The 20,000-nt window shown below is 41.4% G+C and overlaps 1 protein-coding gene across 6 annotated transcripts in view; it reads left to right on the top strand.

Moving 5' to 3' along the window:
• Positions 1-20,000, top strand: part of LOC147035510 (helicase senataxin-like) — a 442,380-nt gene that overhangs the window by 380,761 nt on the left and 41,619 nt on the right. For 4 of the 6 annotated variants that reach the window (XM_085899538.1, XM_085899543.1, XM_085899524.1 and 1 more), the window contains one exon: positions 484-639. In XM_085899538.1, coding sequence (XP_085755664.1) covers positions 484-639 — 156 coding nt within the window. Of the gene's footprint in view, positions 1-106; positions 199-483; positions 640-20,000 lie in introns of those variants that run through there. The other 2 variants (XR_015062693.1, XM_085899546.1) reach the window with 2 other exon arrangements.

The raw sequence follows: 20,000 nt of genomic DNA, 5'->3' as shown, positions 1-20,000 counted from the left end.
ACAGCACCTTATTTCACACATTACATTTGTTCTTCATGCCTGTTGTTTGTGTCCTATGAGTCCTTAAAAACAGTTTCTTGTTTGGAATGATTTTCCATTTTGCCAGGCAGGCAGACAGACTAAAAAAAAATTACCTCACTCCTTTCTGCGAATGTGCAATCGGGATGAATTCAGAGACAAAGTACTGCTAAACTACAGGTTCGTTTTCTGATTTATGTTCAAAATATAATATTCAATTGAAATGAAGTTGTTCCTCAATCATAATCTGACATTTGTTGACAGACAGACAGACGGACAGACAGAAGTAAACAAATTGCTTAACCCCGCTTTTTGCACCGCATGTGCGGGTTAACAGTTTGAAGTGTCACGTCACGACACCAGGTTGGATAATTGGATTTAACACTTTGGGAGTAATTGGGGGAGTGAAAGGTTTCCGTTTGCACATGTGCATAAGATACACTTCCTTTTCTTTCTCCACCCCAGCAATTGCAGAATTGAGGTAGACGGAGTATATGGATTCCAAGGTCGTGAAAAAGATGCAGTTATTCTTTCGTGCGTTCATGCTTCTGGAGAAGGATATTCTGCAGACATTGGACTCGACCCCTATGCATTGGATGAAAATCAACTTAAGCATGCAGGGTGAGGATTTTGTTGATCCATGCACTGAGCCATGTGGGAACAGCACATCATGTTTTCCCTAGATGAATCCCCCTTGCCCATGAAAATGATCAGCACATACCTTGTTCTTGCTTTTACTTACATTTCATTGCCCTTATACTGTTACTCCTTCTTAGACTTGAATGTTGTGCAGCTGCAACCTTTTTTTTTTTCCACACGTGTAATGAGTTGTGTTCATTGTAATGGCTGCCTAATATTTGACAGCAATTTCAAGATGAAGAAAGCTATGTGCCTTGGACATGAGCTACCCAGCTGTTTTAGTTGTCCATATTAATTTTTTAGACCTTTGCCGGAGGAGCAGAACATTTAGGATGCAACATCAACATTCTCTCAGTCATCAGGACATGTATTTGCCTTGTCATTCTCATGTGGCAGATAGGAAGAATGTAGGGTTTGATCTAAGTCTCTTATTAAAAAAGAAAATTAAACATTGCTCATGATAGACTTTTAACATCTATCTTTGCCACAAAGATCTGCTTATTTTGAAAATTAATATTTACTATGTTTGTCTATGATTTTATGTACGAGTCACTGTCATGTATGATTAATTATTTGGAACGGTCAGCTACTACAATAAATTCCATAGATTATGCACATTACCACCAAAGAATCTTCAGGAGACTGTAGATGTTGTTAGAATGGCATCTGAGGTCCTGATCCTGCTGAAGCAGTTTCTTGGCATGGATTATACTGAGTGCTTTGCCATTGCTGTAGTTAGCTGTAGTTTGGCTGTAGTTTGGGCAGGAATTTGTCATTTGGCTACGGTGCCGCTGATAGCTCACCTACTCTTCGTGAAGGACACAGTGTTATCTTTAACGTCCACCAACTAAAGCTGACGGACGGGATACCTAGTTCAAGTCCATCAGAGGGATGGCAAACTCATTGACGAATCACCCTGCCTGTGAAACACCGGGATGGCAATTTATATCTGGGCCGAGATTTGAACCCAGGCTAGACAGCTTGGAGGTGTGTTTGTGTGTACCTCGAGGCCATCCTACCAGCCCAGGCATCTGAGATAAGTGACATAAACTTTGTCCTGCTCCTGTAAGCACAGCGTTTATTTTGGTCCAGTTGAGAATCTGGTCAGTGGTAACCTGGGATGATGATTCCTTAAATTGGGATGCTTTAGAGCAGAGGCCAGGAACCTTTTCTAGTCCGAGGGCCATAACAGCTATTGTTAATTTTGAGGCGGGCCGGATATATGTTGAGTGATTTGTTATTAATTTAAACATTACAATATGCAGATAATTAATAAATGTAACTCACCATTTTGACTTCTGACTGAAAAGCATGGCACTCTGAGTCAACTTTCTGCTTCTTAACGCTCACCACAATATCAACCTCGACCAACAATGAGATTACATTGTTTTGGGATGTAGGGTAATTCATTGCAGCACCTGTCACCTGTCATAAAATTAATAGCACATGTCCCACATTTACTGCCCCAAATTCTAACTGTCTTTATACAAACAATATGGCTAAGCCTTCGATCTCTAGCAGAAGATAGGTCTTTGAGATCTGCTTGGCCTTACAACTTGCCTTGAATGTGATCACATCTGAAAACTTTGGAATTCTTTGCTGATAAGTTCTTTGGATTTCACCAATTCCTACCAGAATTCACAGTATTAATCTGCAGTACTATGAAGTACGGAGCTCTCTGTGAGCTTAAGTTGGTGCTGCTGCTTCTCATATTTTACCTTTTGTGGCAATGAAATACTGTACATGACTCCTTAAAGGTCCTTCCTATCTTGAGACTGAAGGCCAGAGCACAGGTTATGCTTTTGTTCCACTTCAATTCAGTTGATGGTCTTGCAGCCTTGTATCATCTTGCTCACTGCCCACTCGGCCATTTGTCCTTCCTGAAAACCTCTCGTCCCTGCCTGGTCCTCTCTACTCCTTTAGTGTAGCATTGTTTTCATCCTCTTGTCAAACTTTTCTATTCATTTTGATCTCTTTTTAAAAAATTCTGGGTGTCTTCAAAAGTCTTGTAGTTGTCCAACATGCTTTTCAGTCAAGAAAAACGCAAGAGTATTTGTTTTGATGCATACTCCAGCCCTGCACCCAGCCACACCGAGTAACTTATGTCTACATATTTTGCATACATTAATGTCTGTGTTTTACTTTGAAGTACTGTTTTGCCCAGAACGTTTTGCAAATCAATTCGCATGTTCGCCTTGCAAGACAGAGTAATGGCCCTGAAAGACTTACATGAACACCGTGAATACTGTATTAGGAATGACGTGATTAAGACTGCAAAAATAAGTAATGGAAAATTAATATTTGAGGAAAGATGATAAATTACCACAAACTCTCGTGGATAAGACAGGCACTTTTCAAATAAAATCCAAAGGAAAACGCCAGTTTATATGTATAACCTGCACCCCAACATAAACCCCCTCTCAGGATTGGATATTTAGTGAACTCAAAAGCAGCGTTTTACCCATCCACAGAGAGTGCCATTTTCGATGGTGTTTTATTTCAGCATAAGGGATGATTTCTAACTTGTACAAACACAATCTGATGAAGGACATGGGATGTTGAATGGACTGAACAGCTCTTAATGAGTGATGTGTCATATCTATCAGATTAGCATACCAAGAGCTTGTTATCTTGCCAAAACGAAGTTTTTGCAAGAAATGTTAGTCAGCTTGTATGTTTTTTTTTTATTTTTTTTGTTTTTGTTTGTTGGTTTGTCTGTAATCACGTATACAGCAATGCCAACCCTCCCGATTTCATCGGGAGGCTTCCGAAAATTCACCCAAACTCCCGCCCTTACGATCACTATCCTTATCCTCCCGAAATTTTGATATTTTTGCACTGTTCACTAATCAGAATGTACTAGTATGAGAATTGAATGAAAAGCATCGTCTGCTACGTATAGCATGTGGTAACTCCATAACGTTCGCTGCTACCAAATTGTACGTAAAAAATTGCAAATTCAAATGAGGAGCAGCGAAACATTGGGTCTGGATCTCGCTTATGCGATCATGCACTGAGATTTAGTGCATGCGGTATGTGTGCAATACAGTGCATGCGGTATGTATGCATAGTGTATATGCATGCGATACGCTCACTGCATGCAGCTGGGCCCCGTACCAGCCCGGCGGTCGGGACCACCGTGCGGTGTTTAATTTAACAGCCGCTAGAGTTCTACGAGTCGCGCTGCAGCTGTGGAACATCGACTTCGAAGTTACCGATGCTTCAAGCCCTCGATGTTGATTACGAAATGGCAGAAAAGAAGCTTACGAAGACCAAGAAATGGTCTCAGAAGTACAAGACCGAATACAGTCTCCAATACCCGTGTATTCGAAAGTCTGAAAGAGGAATTCGTCATGCGTATTGTACAGTATGCAGCGTTGATATTTCAGTTGAGCACGGAGGTCGCGATGATATTCGGAAGCACGTTGGAAGCAAACGGCACACAGACATTGCAAAGGAGAGATCTTCGAGCACGAGTACCGGTACACTTCTGAATTATTTCACCAAACAAGGGACAAGCGAGGAAGAGGATGTTACCCGAGCGGAACTTCTCTTTAGTGGATTTATTGTGGAACATAACTTGCCCATATCAGTCTCAGATCATGCTGGACCTCTATTTCAAAAGATGTTTCCAGATTCAAAAGTTGCTTCAAAGTATGGATGTGCAAGAACAAAAACTTGCAAGATGTGCAAGATGTGCAAGAACAAAAAAAAAAAAAAAAAAAAAGAACAAGAACAAAGAAGAAAAAAAGAACACTGGTCAACAATTTTTTACTTTCTGAATGTTGTCTAGATTTCTACAAGTGAATTAGGGTATTCTGGCACTGCTGAATCAGGAAATGGCATCCGTTTCTCTCCATCAGGTCAGGTTTTTGTGCTAAGTTGATTTGAAAAAATCAGATCTTGTGACAAAATCAATTACATTTTTGTGGCATTATCAGCTGATTTTTGTCAACACATATCATCCTAAACATGTTTTTAAGAAAAAATGTTTTGCCAACAACATTTATTGATTACATGATAGAAACATCGATTACTGTCATCTGAATGGTGGGCATTGATAAAGGTAAGTACAAGTAAATTGCATGTTGCGTCACCACTGTTCAAACTTCAGGGCTTGAACTTCCGTTTCTTCGAACTCCTGGAATGTTCAGCGGCTGGGAGGTCTCTCTTCAGATTCCAACAGTAGTCAGCCATCATGACTGCGTCCCAGCGACCCTGATACCTGGTCTCCATCTCCTTCATGTCCTGATGGAATCTCTCCCCCTGCTCGTCACTCATTGAACCCAGGTTCTCAGGAAACCGGTTCATATGTGAAAATAGGTAGTGCATCTTGATGCTCATGTTGCAGCCCAGGTTTCTGAAAGCAGTCAGCATGTTGTTGACAAGTTCTGCGTAGTTTCTGGCCTTATTGTTGCCAAGAAAGTTCTTCACTACCAAAACAAATGTCTTCCACGCTTCCAGTTCCACTTCGTTCATTGAGTTTTTGAACTCTGGATCTCTGATGAGCTGACGGATCTGGAGAACCATCAAAGATGCCAGCTTTCAACTTCTCCATGGTCAATCCTGGAAAAGCCTGGCACAAGTAAGTGAAGCAGTCACCATCTTTGTCCAGAGCCTTGGTGAACTGCTTGATTAAGCCGAGCTTGATGTGCAGCGGTGGGAAGAGTATTCTGTCTCTGTCCACCAGAGGGTCGTTGATGACGTTCCTTTCTTTGCATGGCACCAATTCCTCCCGCACAGGCCAGTCCTTCTTCGTGTAATGCTGAGCACGGTCCCTACTATCCCACATGCACAGAAAACATGGGTACTTGGTGAAGCCAGACTGTTGTCCCAACAAAAAGTTCACCATCTTCAGGTCAACACAAATAAACCACTTATGCTGATCATAACCAATTTTCTCCAGCACGTACTTCACCGCTTCATACTTCTCCTTCAGTGTAGTCGAGTGAGCGATGGGTACAGAGGCAAACTGGTTGCCGTTGTGTAGCAGAACACATTTCAGTGATCGCTTGCTGCTGTCAATGAACAGTCTCCAATATTTGGGTTCGTACTGTGGCACTCCAAGCTTGAGCAGAAGCGCATGTCATAAATTGGCGCATGTAGGTATTGTACATTCTTCAGAGTTCGTTATTTCAAGAAATACAACTTTTTGTATCACATTATTACAAAATCTGCCCCATTAACTTTAGTTTTGATCCACGAACTTTATGCTTTGCCTCACCAATTTTTGGAAGATTTTGAGGTTTTATGACTTCAAACTGATCCCTTTTCGACATAATCACCTAGAACTATCGTACCTGAATACTTCTTGTCATTAAAATAATTATTTCCAATTAAAACAATTATTTGACATGACATTTTACCCCCACCAACTTCTTCTAAAATGCTCCACACATGCGTACATGTGAACAAAAATGTAAAAAACGACATGTGGCCATATCTCAAAAACTTGACCTGATTGAACAAAACTAATGTGAGTTTTGGATTCAGCGCATCAGATTCGTCCTAAATCAGCTTAAAAATGCAGACAACAAATTTGTTGTTGACCAGTGTAATTGGTGAGTTGTCAAATGTTACTGCTTCATCTATTGCCGATATTGCTAGACTAGCTCCATTTAGCCTAGCTACAGACGGTAGCAATGACAGTGGTGAGGCCCAGCTATATCCTGTCCTGATTTCGTACTATGACAACAGTGCTGGGATTGTGAAGCAAGGTTTGCTAAGTTTGCCTGCGTGCAAACAAGATTCCACTGGAGAAAACATTTTCAAACTGCTTGATCATGAGTTCAGTGACAGGAAAATTCCGTGGGAAAATTGTGTTTCCTTTTGTGCTGATAATGCCTCTGTCATGGTGGGCAAGCACAAAGGAGTCGCTGCTTATATCCACAAACAAAATCCAGAGTGCTACATCATGGGATGCCCTTGCCATATGATGCACAATACGGCCAAGAAGGTGGCTCAGGCCTTACCCATTGAATTAGATGACTTTCTCATCGATATTTACGACTACTTGGACAAAAGTAGTAAACGCGTCAAAGGAGTGAAAGCACTGCAAGAACTCTGTGATGCCCCGACACACAAGATTCTGAAGCATGTCGCAACAAGGTGGCTGTCCCTTGGTCAGTGCCTAGACAGGCTGATTGAACAGTGGGAGCCACTTCGCCTCTTCTTCAAAGAAGAAGTACGAAGAAAAATGCAACCAACTGTAGCCAAGACTCTAACAACGAGCAAGAAGGACGGCACTGTATCTACTGCCAGTACTGGCACTGCAGGATCAAGCACTAGTGGAGCAGCATTCACCACTACCACTGCAGTATCTGCTGCGAAGAAGACAGCAGGGACAGCACCAAAACCAATGCTGAGAGCAGGTAGCATCACCGGCCCTTCATCACGTTCATCTACAAAGCAGATCCCTTCAGAGTCGAGAAAGACTGTGATAGTCCCATCTACAGGCAAAGAAGGACCCAAGTTAAGTTCTGCTTTTGCCAAATCACTTGATAGAAGCTCAGCAAAACCTTCAAATCAGAGGTCTTCTTCCTTGGCTGCACCTACCTCAAGCTCTCTCCTCAAACGTAAAATTGGATCTGGTACTACGAGTCTGACCTCTTCTGCTGGCAGTAAACGCAAGTGTGATCGCCCTGCGGCTAAGTGTACTACGAGTTCTACAACTAAAAGCGCATCTTCCTCAAACACTGTGCAGGAATCTAGAGAAAAACGTGTCAACAGGATGTTCTTGTCTCCACAAACAAAACTCTATTGTTTCTTCCTTCGATATGCTAACAAGCTTTTTGAGAAGGGAATCTTCTGCTCCAAAGAGACGAACCCTGTATTCATCTCCTGCACGGAGAATTGAATGGTCTTCTGAAAGATATCTTCGTACGGTTTTTGAAACCATCGGTGTCATCGGTTGCTCTGGTAAATGTACCCTTCTCTGACAGAAATCATCAGAAGAATGATGAGGACCTCATGATTGGGAACGATGCCAAACTGAATATAAGGGAACAAAGGAGTCTCAAGAAATCCACCTTCACTCTGAGTGAGTCAGACATCCAAGGTTTCTTCAGTGCAGTTCGCTCATATTATGTGAAAGCCTGCAATTACATCTTCAAAACCTGGCCGCTAGATGATGAATTAGCCAAGCATGCTCAGGTGCTGGATGTTAAGCTACACCAAGAAGTGGGGTTTGACTGTGTGGAGTTTTTCATCAAGAAATTCCCCTGTCTGTTCAGTGGCGGTGATAGTGACATTGACAGTCTTGAGAGTGAATTCGCTCACTACCAGGCAGACGCCTCCATAGCTACAATTGCTACTGAGACAGTGAGAGTGGATGAGCAGTGGCATCGGATTTCACAGCTCACAGATCCCTGCACTGGTGCCAAGAAGTATCCTAATTTGAGCAAAGTGATGAAGGGAATCTTGGTCATTCCTCATTCGAACGCATCATGTGAGCGGGCACTCAGTCTTGTACGGAAGAATCATACTGAATTTCGTCCCAATTTGAGTGTCAAAACCCTGGAAGCTCTCTTAATTGAAAAACTAGCTCATAACACCCCTTGCTACCAGAGAGAATACAGCAAAGACATAATCAGAAGGGCTAAAAGAGCCACACAGCTGTCACTCAGCAAAGCTGCCATGGAAAAAGCAAGCAGCAGTAGTACCAGCCAGTAAGGTAAGAAAAATATTGCTTCTTTTGTGCTTTTTGTTAATCTTTGATTGTCCCCTAACTTACTAATATTAACATACATGTAACATTAAAAAGTGCACAATTTTCCCCTTTTTTTGTTCAAAAAGTGGGAATTCTTAACATGTTAAATGCTCCAAAATAGGGCTCAGAGGGCACTAGAGAGCGTCTAGAACCCCAGAGCTTCCAGGGCCCTAAGGCGGGCCCTGGACCCCGCCGCAAGGGTCGAGCGCTCCGCGCTCGAGATGTGCGCTTCGCGCACATTATTTGGTGTCGGTTGAAAATCCTCCCTAATTCTGATTTCCAAAAGTTGGCATCTCTGCGTATAAAAAATTCTGCAGAGCACAGTTATCATTGGAAATTTTTGTAACTTCGCATATCAGAGGCCTATAGAGGTCCCTTTCAGTGCACAAAATTTTGAAGGTCAAGGTCAAATGTCAAGGTCACTTTGTCGAAAATCAGGGGAGTCGACGAAACCCTTATTTTTTGAGTAATTTTGATTGGATCGTCTTCAAACTTCATGGGAATATAGTTCATGGTCTGGCGCTCAGCTGATTAATTTTTGGTGGTGATTGGCCTTGACCTTCATATGTTTTTTTTTTGTCTGTAATCACGTATAAATCACTCTGCAGAGCACAGTTATCATTGGAAATTTTTGTAACTTCACATATCAGAGGCCTATAGAGGTCCCTTTTAGCGCATAAAATTTTGAAGGTCCAGGTCACTTTGTTGCAAATCAGGGGAGTCGACGAAACCCTTATTTTTTGAGTAATTTTAATCTAATAGTCTCCAAACTTTATGGGAATGTAGTATATGGTCTGGCGCTCAGCTGATTAGTTTTTGGTGGCGATTGGCCTTGACCTTCATGGTTAGCACCTGAGGTCAAATATATTTGACCCCAAGGTCAAATTTTCAAGTTTTAGGAACCATATCGTGTAGTACCTCAAATTGAACACCTCGATGAGTGCTTTCTAGATATGTCAAGCTTGAGACATTATGACGTCATTTGGTGACGTAATGAGGCAAACACATTTTTCATGGTTACTCTGTAGAACGATTCTCATCGGAATCTCTCGTAGGCAGATATTCCTCAAGGAGTCGCTCCTGGTGGATAGCAGCTCTGTTCACCTCAGTGTGACCTTAAAGAAGTCACACGTGGTCACCTTTTGGCAAGATACGGGTCACCCTGCGGGTGACATTGGTTTATTTTTTTTGTTTTTTTATTAATGTTGAAGGCTTCAGTCACGGACTAAATAGTCCTCCTGCATTGATGGAAAAGTAAGGAAAGAGAGAATAGTCTCAGAGTTTTTGAGGAAGTAAAAAATCTGCTTTTTGAAAAGGGGAAGATCATAAGTGTTTGGGAAAACTTGAGAAGGTAAAGAGTTCCAGAGTTTGGCAGTGGAGGGGAAGAAACAAACATCGTCACAGCCCACCCTTGAATTGCCAATGGCCACATAATAATCATGTGATGTCGTGGCTTGTGGAGTGTTCCTTGATCTCGCTAATGGTGGAGGTACACAAGCAGCAAGTTCTTGCGAGCAGAAACCGAAGTAGTATCTGTAGAAAAGAGAAAGATAGCCTACTATGCAGCGTAATTTGAGCGGGTCGAGTTTTGAGGTCGCATTGGTGGAGTTGACAAGTCGAATAACTTTGGATTCAATTTTGTCCAGTAAGTATGTGGAGCTGGAACCTCCCCAGATGTGAGAGCAGTACTCTGTCCAAGGAAAATCAATCCTTTGTATAGTTAGAGCAACTGTTCAGAAGAGAAGAATCTTCGATATCTGAACAAGACTCCTAATTTATTCGAAGCAGACTTAGCTATTTGTGTAATGTGTGGATTCCAGGATAAATATAATGTTTGAGTAATACCTAGTTGGTTTATTTATCACATGGTGTAAATGTAGAGCTTTCAGAGGAGATTGGAGAGTTGAGAGGAGTTTTAAGCCGCTGTCACACCTTGACGATTTAGCTAGCGTATGGCAACGTATCAAAATGTATGTAAAACGCTGGCGTACGATGAACTATTGATGTTTTTTATTTTTTATTTTTGGGCATATAATAACGTGTTGGACGTAGGCATAACGTATTAGTAACGTACACAGAACGTTTTAATCACATATAGATAACTTATACCAACGAATGCTGAGCGTGTTGTCGGCGTTCACAACCTATGCCCAACGATAGTCGAACTTATGCATAGCGCGGCAGCGTATCGCCGACGATCACGTGACGTAGGCTATTAATAGGCTGCGGCTCGACGATTCAAATCATAACCGCACTAGATATCGAAGTGTGAAGCCGCTGTCACACCTTGACGTTTTAGCCAGCGTATGCCGACGTATGAAAAATTTGCCGAACCAAGCTGGCACACGTCGAATACGTTATCGGTAAGTTTTGTATACGTCGTAGTACGCTGGCATACGTCATTGTACGCCGAGTACGTCGAGAAATTTTCAGCATGTTGAAAATTTTTCGACTTACTCGATGTATGACACACATTCCGCATACGCTGGCATAAGTTGGAGGCACGCTACCCGATCGTTGACACACGTCGACATACGTTACTTGTACGTTACTCATCTATCTATAATTCCAGCTGTGTGTGTGTGTGTGTGTGTGTGTGTGTGTGTGTGTGTGTGTGTGTGTGTGTGTGTGTGTGTGTGTGTGTGTGTGTGTGCGCGTGCGTGCGTGCGTGCGTGCGTGCGTGCGTGCGTGTGTGTGTCTGTGCGTGTGTGTGTCTGTGACCGCTGTTTCTCGACAACCACTGGTCCGATCTAATTGAAACTTGCCAGGTATATTGCTGGGGACCTGAGGATGTGCCTTTTCAAGGTTTGATATTAATCGGACAAGTGCTTCCCAAGTTATGGCCATTTATTTACCAAACGAATGGGAAGACACGTTGTTGCGTGGGCGTGGCCGATGGGGGAAGGGAACCTCAGCCGCGTTCCCCATTACGGGTGACAACGTACGGGCTTCCGGAGAGTGATGACTTCGTGTATTCTAATAATTTCTCGATTTCTTATGCGCATTTATAGATAAACACAATGCCCCAAGTTATGATCGTTTTCATATTAGACGGTGCATAAATTTCGGTAACAGAGTGCTGGTATGCTCCGAACCAGGAAGTAATTTTTTTTCCTCTCTCTCTCATCTCTTCTCTTTTTGTTTTTCCTTGCGACGACATTGCGAAAAGGTAAAATATGCTGGCGCTAATTGAATAATTAGCCATTAAAACCTAAATTGCGAATAATCGTAGCTGTGATATGTGAACTTCCGGGCCGGGCACGCGAGAGCGAAGAAATGGCCTGTGTGGTTGTTGTTTCTTGCTCGCGGTTGGAATATACATATATTTTTTTTTTTTTTTTTTTTTTTACGGGCACGTACTAGTAAGTCGAAACACGTCAAGGTAATAGTTAGCGTCGGTGTTCCAGACTCCCTGGTTTTTTTTTTTCTTCGGTATGACGGTTATGATTTAAATCTTTGAGCGGCAGCCTTTTAATTATATTATATTATAACCGCACTAAAAATCGAAGTGTCAACATGACCGTCATACCGAAGAAAAAAAAACCAGGGAGTCTGGAACACTGACGCTAACTATTACCTTAACGCGTTTCGACTTATGAGTAACGTACAAGTAACCTATGTCGACGTGTGTCAACGATCGCGTAACGTGCCTACAACATGTTACTCATTGGTTAGAAATAAGTTTCGGGTATGCTAAACATTACCTCGACGTGTTTCGACTTATGAATAACTTACAAGTAATGTGTGTCAACGATCGCGTAACGTGCGTACAACTTATGGCCGGCATTATGCGGAACGTGTGAGTCATACGCTGGCATACGTCGGGAAATTTCAAGCATGGAAAATTTGTCTAACAGCTCGGCGAACTACGACGTTTGCCAGCGTACAAAGATGTATGCCAGCGTTCTACGACGTATGCCAGCGTACTACGACGTATGCCAGCGTGCTCTTAACATATACAAACTTACCCATAACGTATTCGACGTGTGCCGGCGTTTTAGCCCAATTTTGCACACGTAAGGCATACGTTGGCTAAATCGTCAAGGTGTGACAGGGCCTTTAGAGAGAGATGAGAAGAAATTGAGTTTTTGAAGCAATAAACTTAACTTGATTACATTTTCCCCACTGGGAGATCTTGTCCAAATCCGAATTTAAAGAGGTGGCTTGGATGAAAGGAGATGTAGATCGAGTGAGGTAAGATGGGGCAGATGGGAAAGACATGGAGGAATGTAATGTTGAGTCATCAGCATACGAGTGCATTTGGTTATTTGTGGAAGAAAGAACAGGCCTCCCTAACAAACGGACGCCAACGTTGTCAGACAGAATGAAAACTCGTCATTCTTGTTGTTCCAAAAACAGCTAAAATTGATGAAAAAGCGGCCGAAATTGAAACCAACACAGTAATTACGGTCGCAATAGTCGCGAAACGTCCGAGAGCGAAACAAAAGCGGTTCATTCCGGTTACTGTAGTACGAACAAGATGATGGATGCAGTAGAACGAACTGTTCCGGTATGTAAATTTTTAGTGCTTGTGCCTCGAACATAAATGTAATATAGATAATATATAGTGGGTAGTACCTGATGTAGTTTGAACAATTTATTAAACCGAATTTTGTTGTGATGATAATGTTTGGTTTGCCTGTATTTCGAGCCCCCGGGTGAAGGATCGCTAGTTGTGTATGCCCAGTTCAACATAGGGGATCGTGTATGGGATCTTTTTACATTTTTTACTTCATATTAACTTTGTTATTTTATTGGAATTTGCAATTTATTATTACTATCAAATTTTACCTCTTGCAAATATAAACGATCAACCGTCACTGATCGCTGCAGCACGGGGGCACGAATTACACGAAATGTCAGCCACACATTAAGTCAAGAGGGCGCATTTATCGCTGCTTGTATAATATCCCGTACCACAAACGGGTTTTCACCAACAGACATGATATATTCAAGGCAGACTACGTTAAAGTTAACTTACCAGAACTTCAAGAACTTTTGAAGCCGCCATGTTTCCCACGTTCCGGGAACCGGAATGAATCACTTTCGCTTCGGTCTCTGCCGTTTCGCGACGGAAATAACCGATGTTGCTTCCATTCAAAATTCCCCACCGTTCTATTTCGGGATTGTCCGTTCTTGTGTCCGTCACGACCGTTCATGCGTGTAGAATAAACGTGTTGGTTTCGGTTATATTTGCTATTGCGACCGTAATTACTGTGTTGGTTTCAATTTCGGCCGCTTTTTCATCAATTTTAGCTGTTTTTGTGACAAGAATGACGGGTTTTCATTCCGTCTGACAACGTTGGCGTCCGTTTGTTAGGGGGGCCTCTAGAAGGTCATTGATAAAAAGAAGGAAGAGTGTTGGAGACAGGATGGAATCCTGAGGTACACCACAGTTGATAGGGAAGGGGGAGATTTTGAACCATAAACAATTACAGATATAGAACGGTCAGAGAGAAAGCTCAATATGAGAGAGCAGAGTGAAGGAGGAAAGCCGAAAGAGGGTAGCTTGGATGTCAGACCCCGATGCCAAACTCTGTCAAAGGCTTTTGAGATATCAAGGCCGACAACAAAGGATTCCCCAAAGTCTCTCAAAGAAGAGGCCCAGACATTCCCAAACTTATAACTCTCAAATCTTGAGCGAGTCATTAACTTTATGGTAAATCTCAAACATTCTGTTGTGCTGCAATGATGTCAGTGGAGCAGTTCCAAGATGGCGGCTCCCCAAGAAGCATGTACCAGGGAGGAGCAATGTTCTGTCATCTGTTTCTTGGGAAGTGAATGTGTGAATCCCAGTGAAATCCATCACAGAATGAAAATGCAATATGGTGACACATGTTTATCGCTGCAGCAGATGTATGACTGAGACAGGAACATTTAAAAGTACAGTGCCCAGTGTGGCAGATGCTGCTTGCTCAGGCCGGCCTCACACAGCCAACACACCAGAAATGGTTGCAGGAGTTGAGCGTGTGCTAAGGGAAAACCGTTGCATTGCGCTGGCTAAATTTGTCTCCGAATTGAACATCAGCCATGATTCAGCACATCATGTCATTCACAACGTGCTGGGGTTCTGCAGAGTGTCGGCAAGGTGGGTGCCTGGACAACTCGCACCCAAATTGAAAGAACTCCACTTTTAAACTTCCTCGCCCAGTCGTACATCTGCTGCAGTGATAAACATGCGTCACCATATTGCATCACCATATTGCATCATCATTAAGACTGCAAATATATATGGATGGATTTCACTGGGATTCACACCCTCACTTCTCAAGAAACAGATGACAGAACGTTGCTCCTCCCTGGTGCATGCTTCCAAGGAAACTGTCATCTTCAAACTGCTCTATTGACATCATACACTCAATGTTGCCAGATCTACAACAGGCAAAACATGACTCTTTCTCAAAGATATAACATATTTCGTCTACAACTACACACATTACATTCTCAAATTTATATCACCATTTTAAAGTTATTTGTTGGTTGCTGCTCGTGTGTGTGTGTGTGTGTGTGTGTGTGTGTGTGTGTGTGTGTGTGTGTGTGTGTGTGTGTGTGTGTGTGTGTGTGTGTGTGTGTGTGTGTGTGTGTGTGTGTGTGTGTGTGTTTAGAAACGTATGAAGATATATGTATATATATATATATATATATATATATATATATATATATATATATATATATATATATATATATATATATATATATATATATATATATATATATATTGACCGTTTTTACAGCCATTCTTCCCTGCTGTGCAGGGGTTTGGCTTTTTCTTGACGCAATGTTTTATGGCCGTATGCCCTTCCTGAAGCCAACCCTGGTCGGCTCTTACGACACACAGGGATATGGTACACCTATTCTAACCAGGGCATACACCGCGACCAGTACACTGGCACTCATTTCGCCGACCTCGGAAGGGATGACAGGCTGAGTCAACCCCCTGGTGTTAATTCAGCAGCCAACGGGGCTTGAACTCAGAATTCTGGGCACCCAAGCCGCCCCCCTAACCACTAGGCCAACACTAGTATATATATATATATATATATATATATATATATATATATATATATATATATATATATATATATATATATATATATAAATAAATATATAAATGACCGTTTTTACAGCCATTTTTCCCTGCTGTGCAGGGGTTTGGCTTTTTGTGAGGAAATGTTTTATGGCCGGATGCCCTTCCTGACGCCAACCCTGGTCGCCTCTTACGACACACAGGGATATGGTACACCTATTCTAACCGGGGCATACACCGGGACCAGTACACTGGCACTCATTTCGCCGACCTCGGAAGGATGACAGGCTGAGTCAACCCCCTGGTGTTAATTCAGCAGCCAACGGGGCTTGAACTCAGGACACTGGGATCCCAAGCCGCCACCCTAACCACTAAGCCAACACTAGGCTATATATATATATGTATGTATATGTATATATATATACATATATATGTATGTATATATATATGTATATATGTATGTATATATATATATATATATGTATATATGTATGTATATATATATATATGTATATATATATATATATGTATGTATATATATATATATATATATATATGTATATATATATATGTATATATATATGTATATATATATATATATGTATATATATATATATATGTATATATATATATGTATATATATATATATGTATATATATATATATATGTATATATATATATGTATATATATATATGTATATATATATATATATATATATATATATATATATATATATATATATATATGTATATATATATATGTATATATATGTATATATATATATGTATATATATATATATATGTATATATATATATGTATATATATATATATATATATATATATATATGTATATATATATATATGTATATATATATGTATATATATATATATGTATGTATATATATATATATGTATATATATATATATATATATATATATATATATATATGTATATATATATATATATATATATATATATATATATATATATATATATGTATATATATATATAAAATGTATATATATATATGTATATATATATATATATATATATATATATATATATATATGTATATATATATATATATATATATATATATATATGTATATATATATATATATATATGTATATATATATATATATATATATATATATATATATATATATATATATATATATATATATATATATATATATATATATATATATATATATATATATATATATATATATATGTATATATATATATATATATATATATATATATATATATATATGTATATATATATATATATACATTTTATATATATGTATATATATATATATATATATATATATGTATATATATATATATGTATATATGTATATATATATATATATATATATATATATATATATATATATATATATATATATATATATATATATATATATATATATATATATATATATATATATATATATATATACATATACATATACACACACATATGTATGTATATATGTTTATGTAGCCTGGTGTTGGCGTAGTGGTTAGGGTAGCGGCTTGGGATCCAAAAGGTCCTGAGTTCAAGCCCCGTTGGCCGCTTGAATTAATACACACCAGGAGGTTAACTCAGCCTGTCATCCTTCCGAGATCGGCGAAGTGAGTACCAGTGTACTGGGCCTGGTGTATGCCCCGGTTGGAATAGGTGTTCCATAACCCTGTGTCCGAAGAGGCGACCAGGGTTGCGTCAGGAAGGACATCTGGCGTAAAACCTGTGCCAAATCATTATGCGGATCATAACGGATGATCCGCTGTGGCTAGCCCTAACGGGAACAGCCAGAAGAACAAGAAGATGTATATATGTTTATGTGTATATGTATATATGTATATGTATACATGGATGTGTGTATATATATATATATATATATATATATATATATATATATATATATATATATATATATATATATAAATATATGTTTGTATGTATGTATGTATACCGGGCGTGGCGTGCGCCTGTAATCCGGCTACTCGGAGGCTTGGGTTGGAGGATCGCTTGAGGGCAGGAGCTCTGCACTGGGCCGCGCGATGAGAGGATGTAGGGCAGCCCGGAATCATGGCGAAACCCAATCCATATCCCTGTGCCGTAAGAGGCGACCAGGGTTGCGTCAGGAAGGGCATCTGGCGTAAAACCTGTGCCAAACCAGTATGCGGATCATAACGGATGTTCCGCTGTGGCAACCCTGAACGGGAGCAGCCGAAAGACGAACAACAACATATATATATATATATATATATATATATATATATATATATATATATGTAAATGTGTATATGTATATATTGTTGCGAATTCGCGCCCGCCGGCGTGCGAACGGCCACGTAACTCGAATCGCAGCACGTCGCCCACCGGACGGACAATCCCGTCGTGACCCTCACGGACTAACGCCGGGAACTAGTCACGGGTGGGCCTTTCGGCCTCACCACGATCGTGCCAATCGGCCCCCCGCGTGGGATAGGGTTGCTCGCCAAATTCGACCTACTAAGAACCACACGGAGGGTAGACCGGGCGATCGCACCTCGCCGCAGGTCAACTTCGGACACGGGCCACTTTAAGCGACCCGTTCCGTACTATCGGGATAACCGAGCGGTGTTATCGTCAACCTGGACGGTTCGATTAATTATCGGGCGTTTTAGCCCACGACCAACCCTTTACGTGAAGTAAGATGGAGATTCAATTAGAGAAAAGACGAAGCGAAACGGGAGGAACAGTTCAACATAAAGCACATTTATTCCGCGGCAAACGGAAAGCACACATATACAATTATACACCAAAAGCAAATGTAAAAGAAGAAGAAACACACAATAATGCACAAAAAGCAAATGTAAAAGCAAAACACAATGCAGATCTACCACCGACTACCGAGCACACGGCAACACTTATACAGTTTTACTTCACAGACGGCGCCGACAACACATATACTCAAAGCAAAAGAAAAAGGGACCACCCTCCACGATGAGGGGGCAGACTGGCCTGGGGCTGAGACCGCGTCGAGCCTACCCGTCTGGTGATGAGCCGCAAAATGGCGGTGGCGCCCCGACTCCGCGGGCCTCGCGGACAGTGTCTGGAATGGGGTGGGAACGGGGCCCCCTTCTCGCACTATCTCAGCGCGGGGGGAAACAGGAGGGGGTTGTTGATGCTCGGGGGGATGAGGATATCTCGCTGGCTCGGGTCCCGCGACGAGCGTCTCCACCGCGACCTTGGTCACGTTATCGGCCTACCCTCTCCGCAGCTCCCCGACTCTGACACGAGCGCCCTCTCGACTGCCTTCGCCGCCGCCGCCACCTCTCCAACTCTCCCACTCTCCACAGCTCCGTCCAACTGCTTTCTCCGACTCTTCTCTTCTCAACTCTCCTTGACTGACTTACCAACTCCACTGCTTGACTCTTCCCAACTCAACTGCTTTTTTGGCGAGCGAACGCATCCCTTTATAGCCCCCCGTGGCTTCGCTCTTTCACCTTCGACCCTTTACCTCTGGCTGGCTCCCCATTGGACAGAGGAAAAGTGGGCGTGAATGCTTTTTGATCCGCGAATCTGCATATAGCGATTATACTCCGACGCACCTGGAGGCGGGGCCAAATCGCCCCATGCTCACTGATAGGACGGAACAGAAGTGGGCGTGAATCGTTTTTGATCCGATTTCTTCGGAAAGGCTGGTGTTTTTGCACCCGCTGCTCGGTGCGCGCCCTGCACGAGTCCAGGATCGGCGCCCACTAGTGGCGCGGGAATGGCGGTGATGCGATGGTTGCCAGAGCGAGATGTGACGGCAAGGGTCGTGGCTGTTGTTGTGAAGCGGCGTTGCGGTTGGTGGTTGTTGTGTGATGGCTGTTGAGACATGGTTGGTGGTGGTTGTGGTGGTAGTAATGGCGGCTGGTCCAAAATAAAGATAGTAAAAGAAAAACGGCTATCTAGAAGGGTCGCAGCCCGAATTACTGACATTTATTCCCTCTAAACAACGGGTTTGGGCCTAACTACACATATACTTAGAGATATCTCACCTAAGGGACCTGAATGGTGGTTTGCGAATTTCGTCAACCACAACAATATATATATGTATGTATATATATATATATATATATATATATATATATATATATATATATATATATATATATATATATATATATATATATATATAGATATATGTATATATCTTCTTCTTCTTCTTCTTCTTCTTCTTCTTCTTCGTCATCATTCGGCTGCTCCTGTTAGGGGTCGCCACAGCGGATCATCCGTGATGATCCGCATTCTGGTTTGGCACAGGTTTTACGCCGGATGCCCTTCCTGACACAACCCTGGTCGCCTCTTACGACATAGGGATATGGTACACCTATTTTAACCGGGGTATACACCGGCCCAATACACTGGTACTCATTTCGCCGACCTCGGAAGGATGACAGGCTGAGTCAACCCCCTGGTGTATTAATTCAATGGCCCAACGGGGCTTGAACTCAGGACCTTTTGGATCCCAAGCCACTGCCCGAACCACTACGCCAACACAACAGGCATATATATATATATATATATATATATATATATATATATATATATATATATA

This window comes from Eptatretus burgeri, chromosome 1 (genome assembly GCF_056783735.1).
Source record: "Eptatretus burgeri isolate ZD-2024b chromosome 1, Ebu_testis_v1, whole genome shotgun sequence".
NCBI classification, from domain to species: Eukaryota; Metazoa; Chordata; class Myxini; order Myxiniformes; family Myxinidae; genus Eptatretus; species Eptatretus burgeri.
This window is presented reverse-complemented; position numbering and strand designations above follow the sequence as displayed.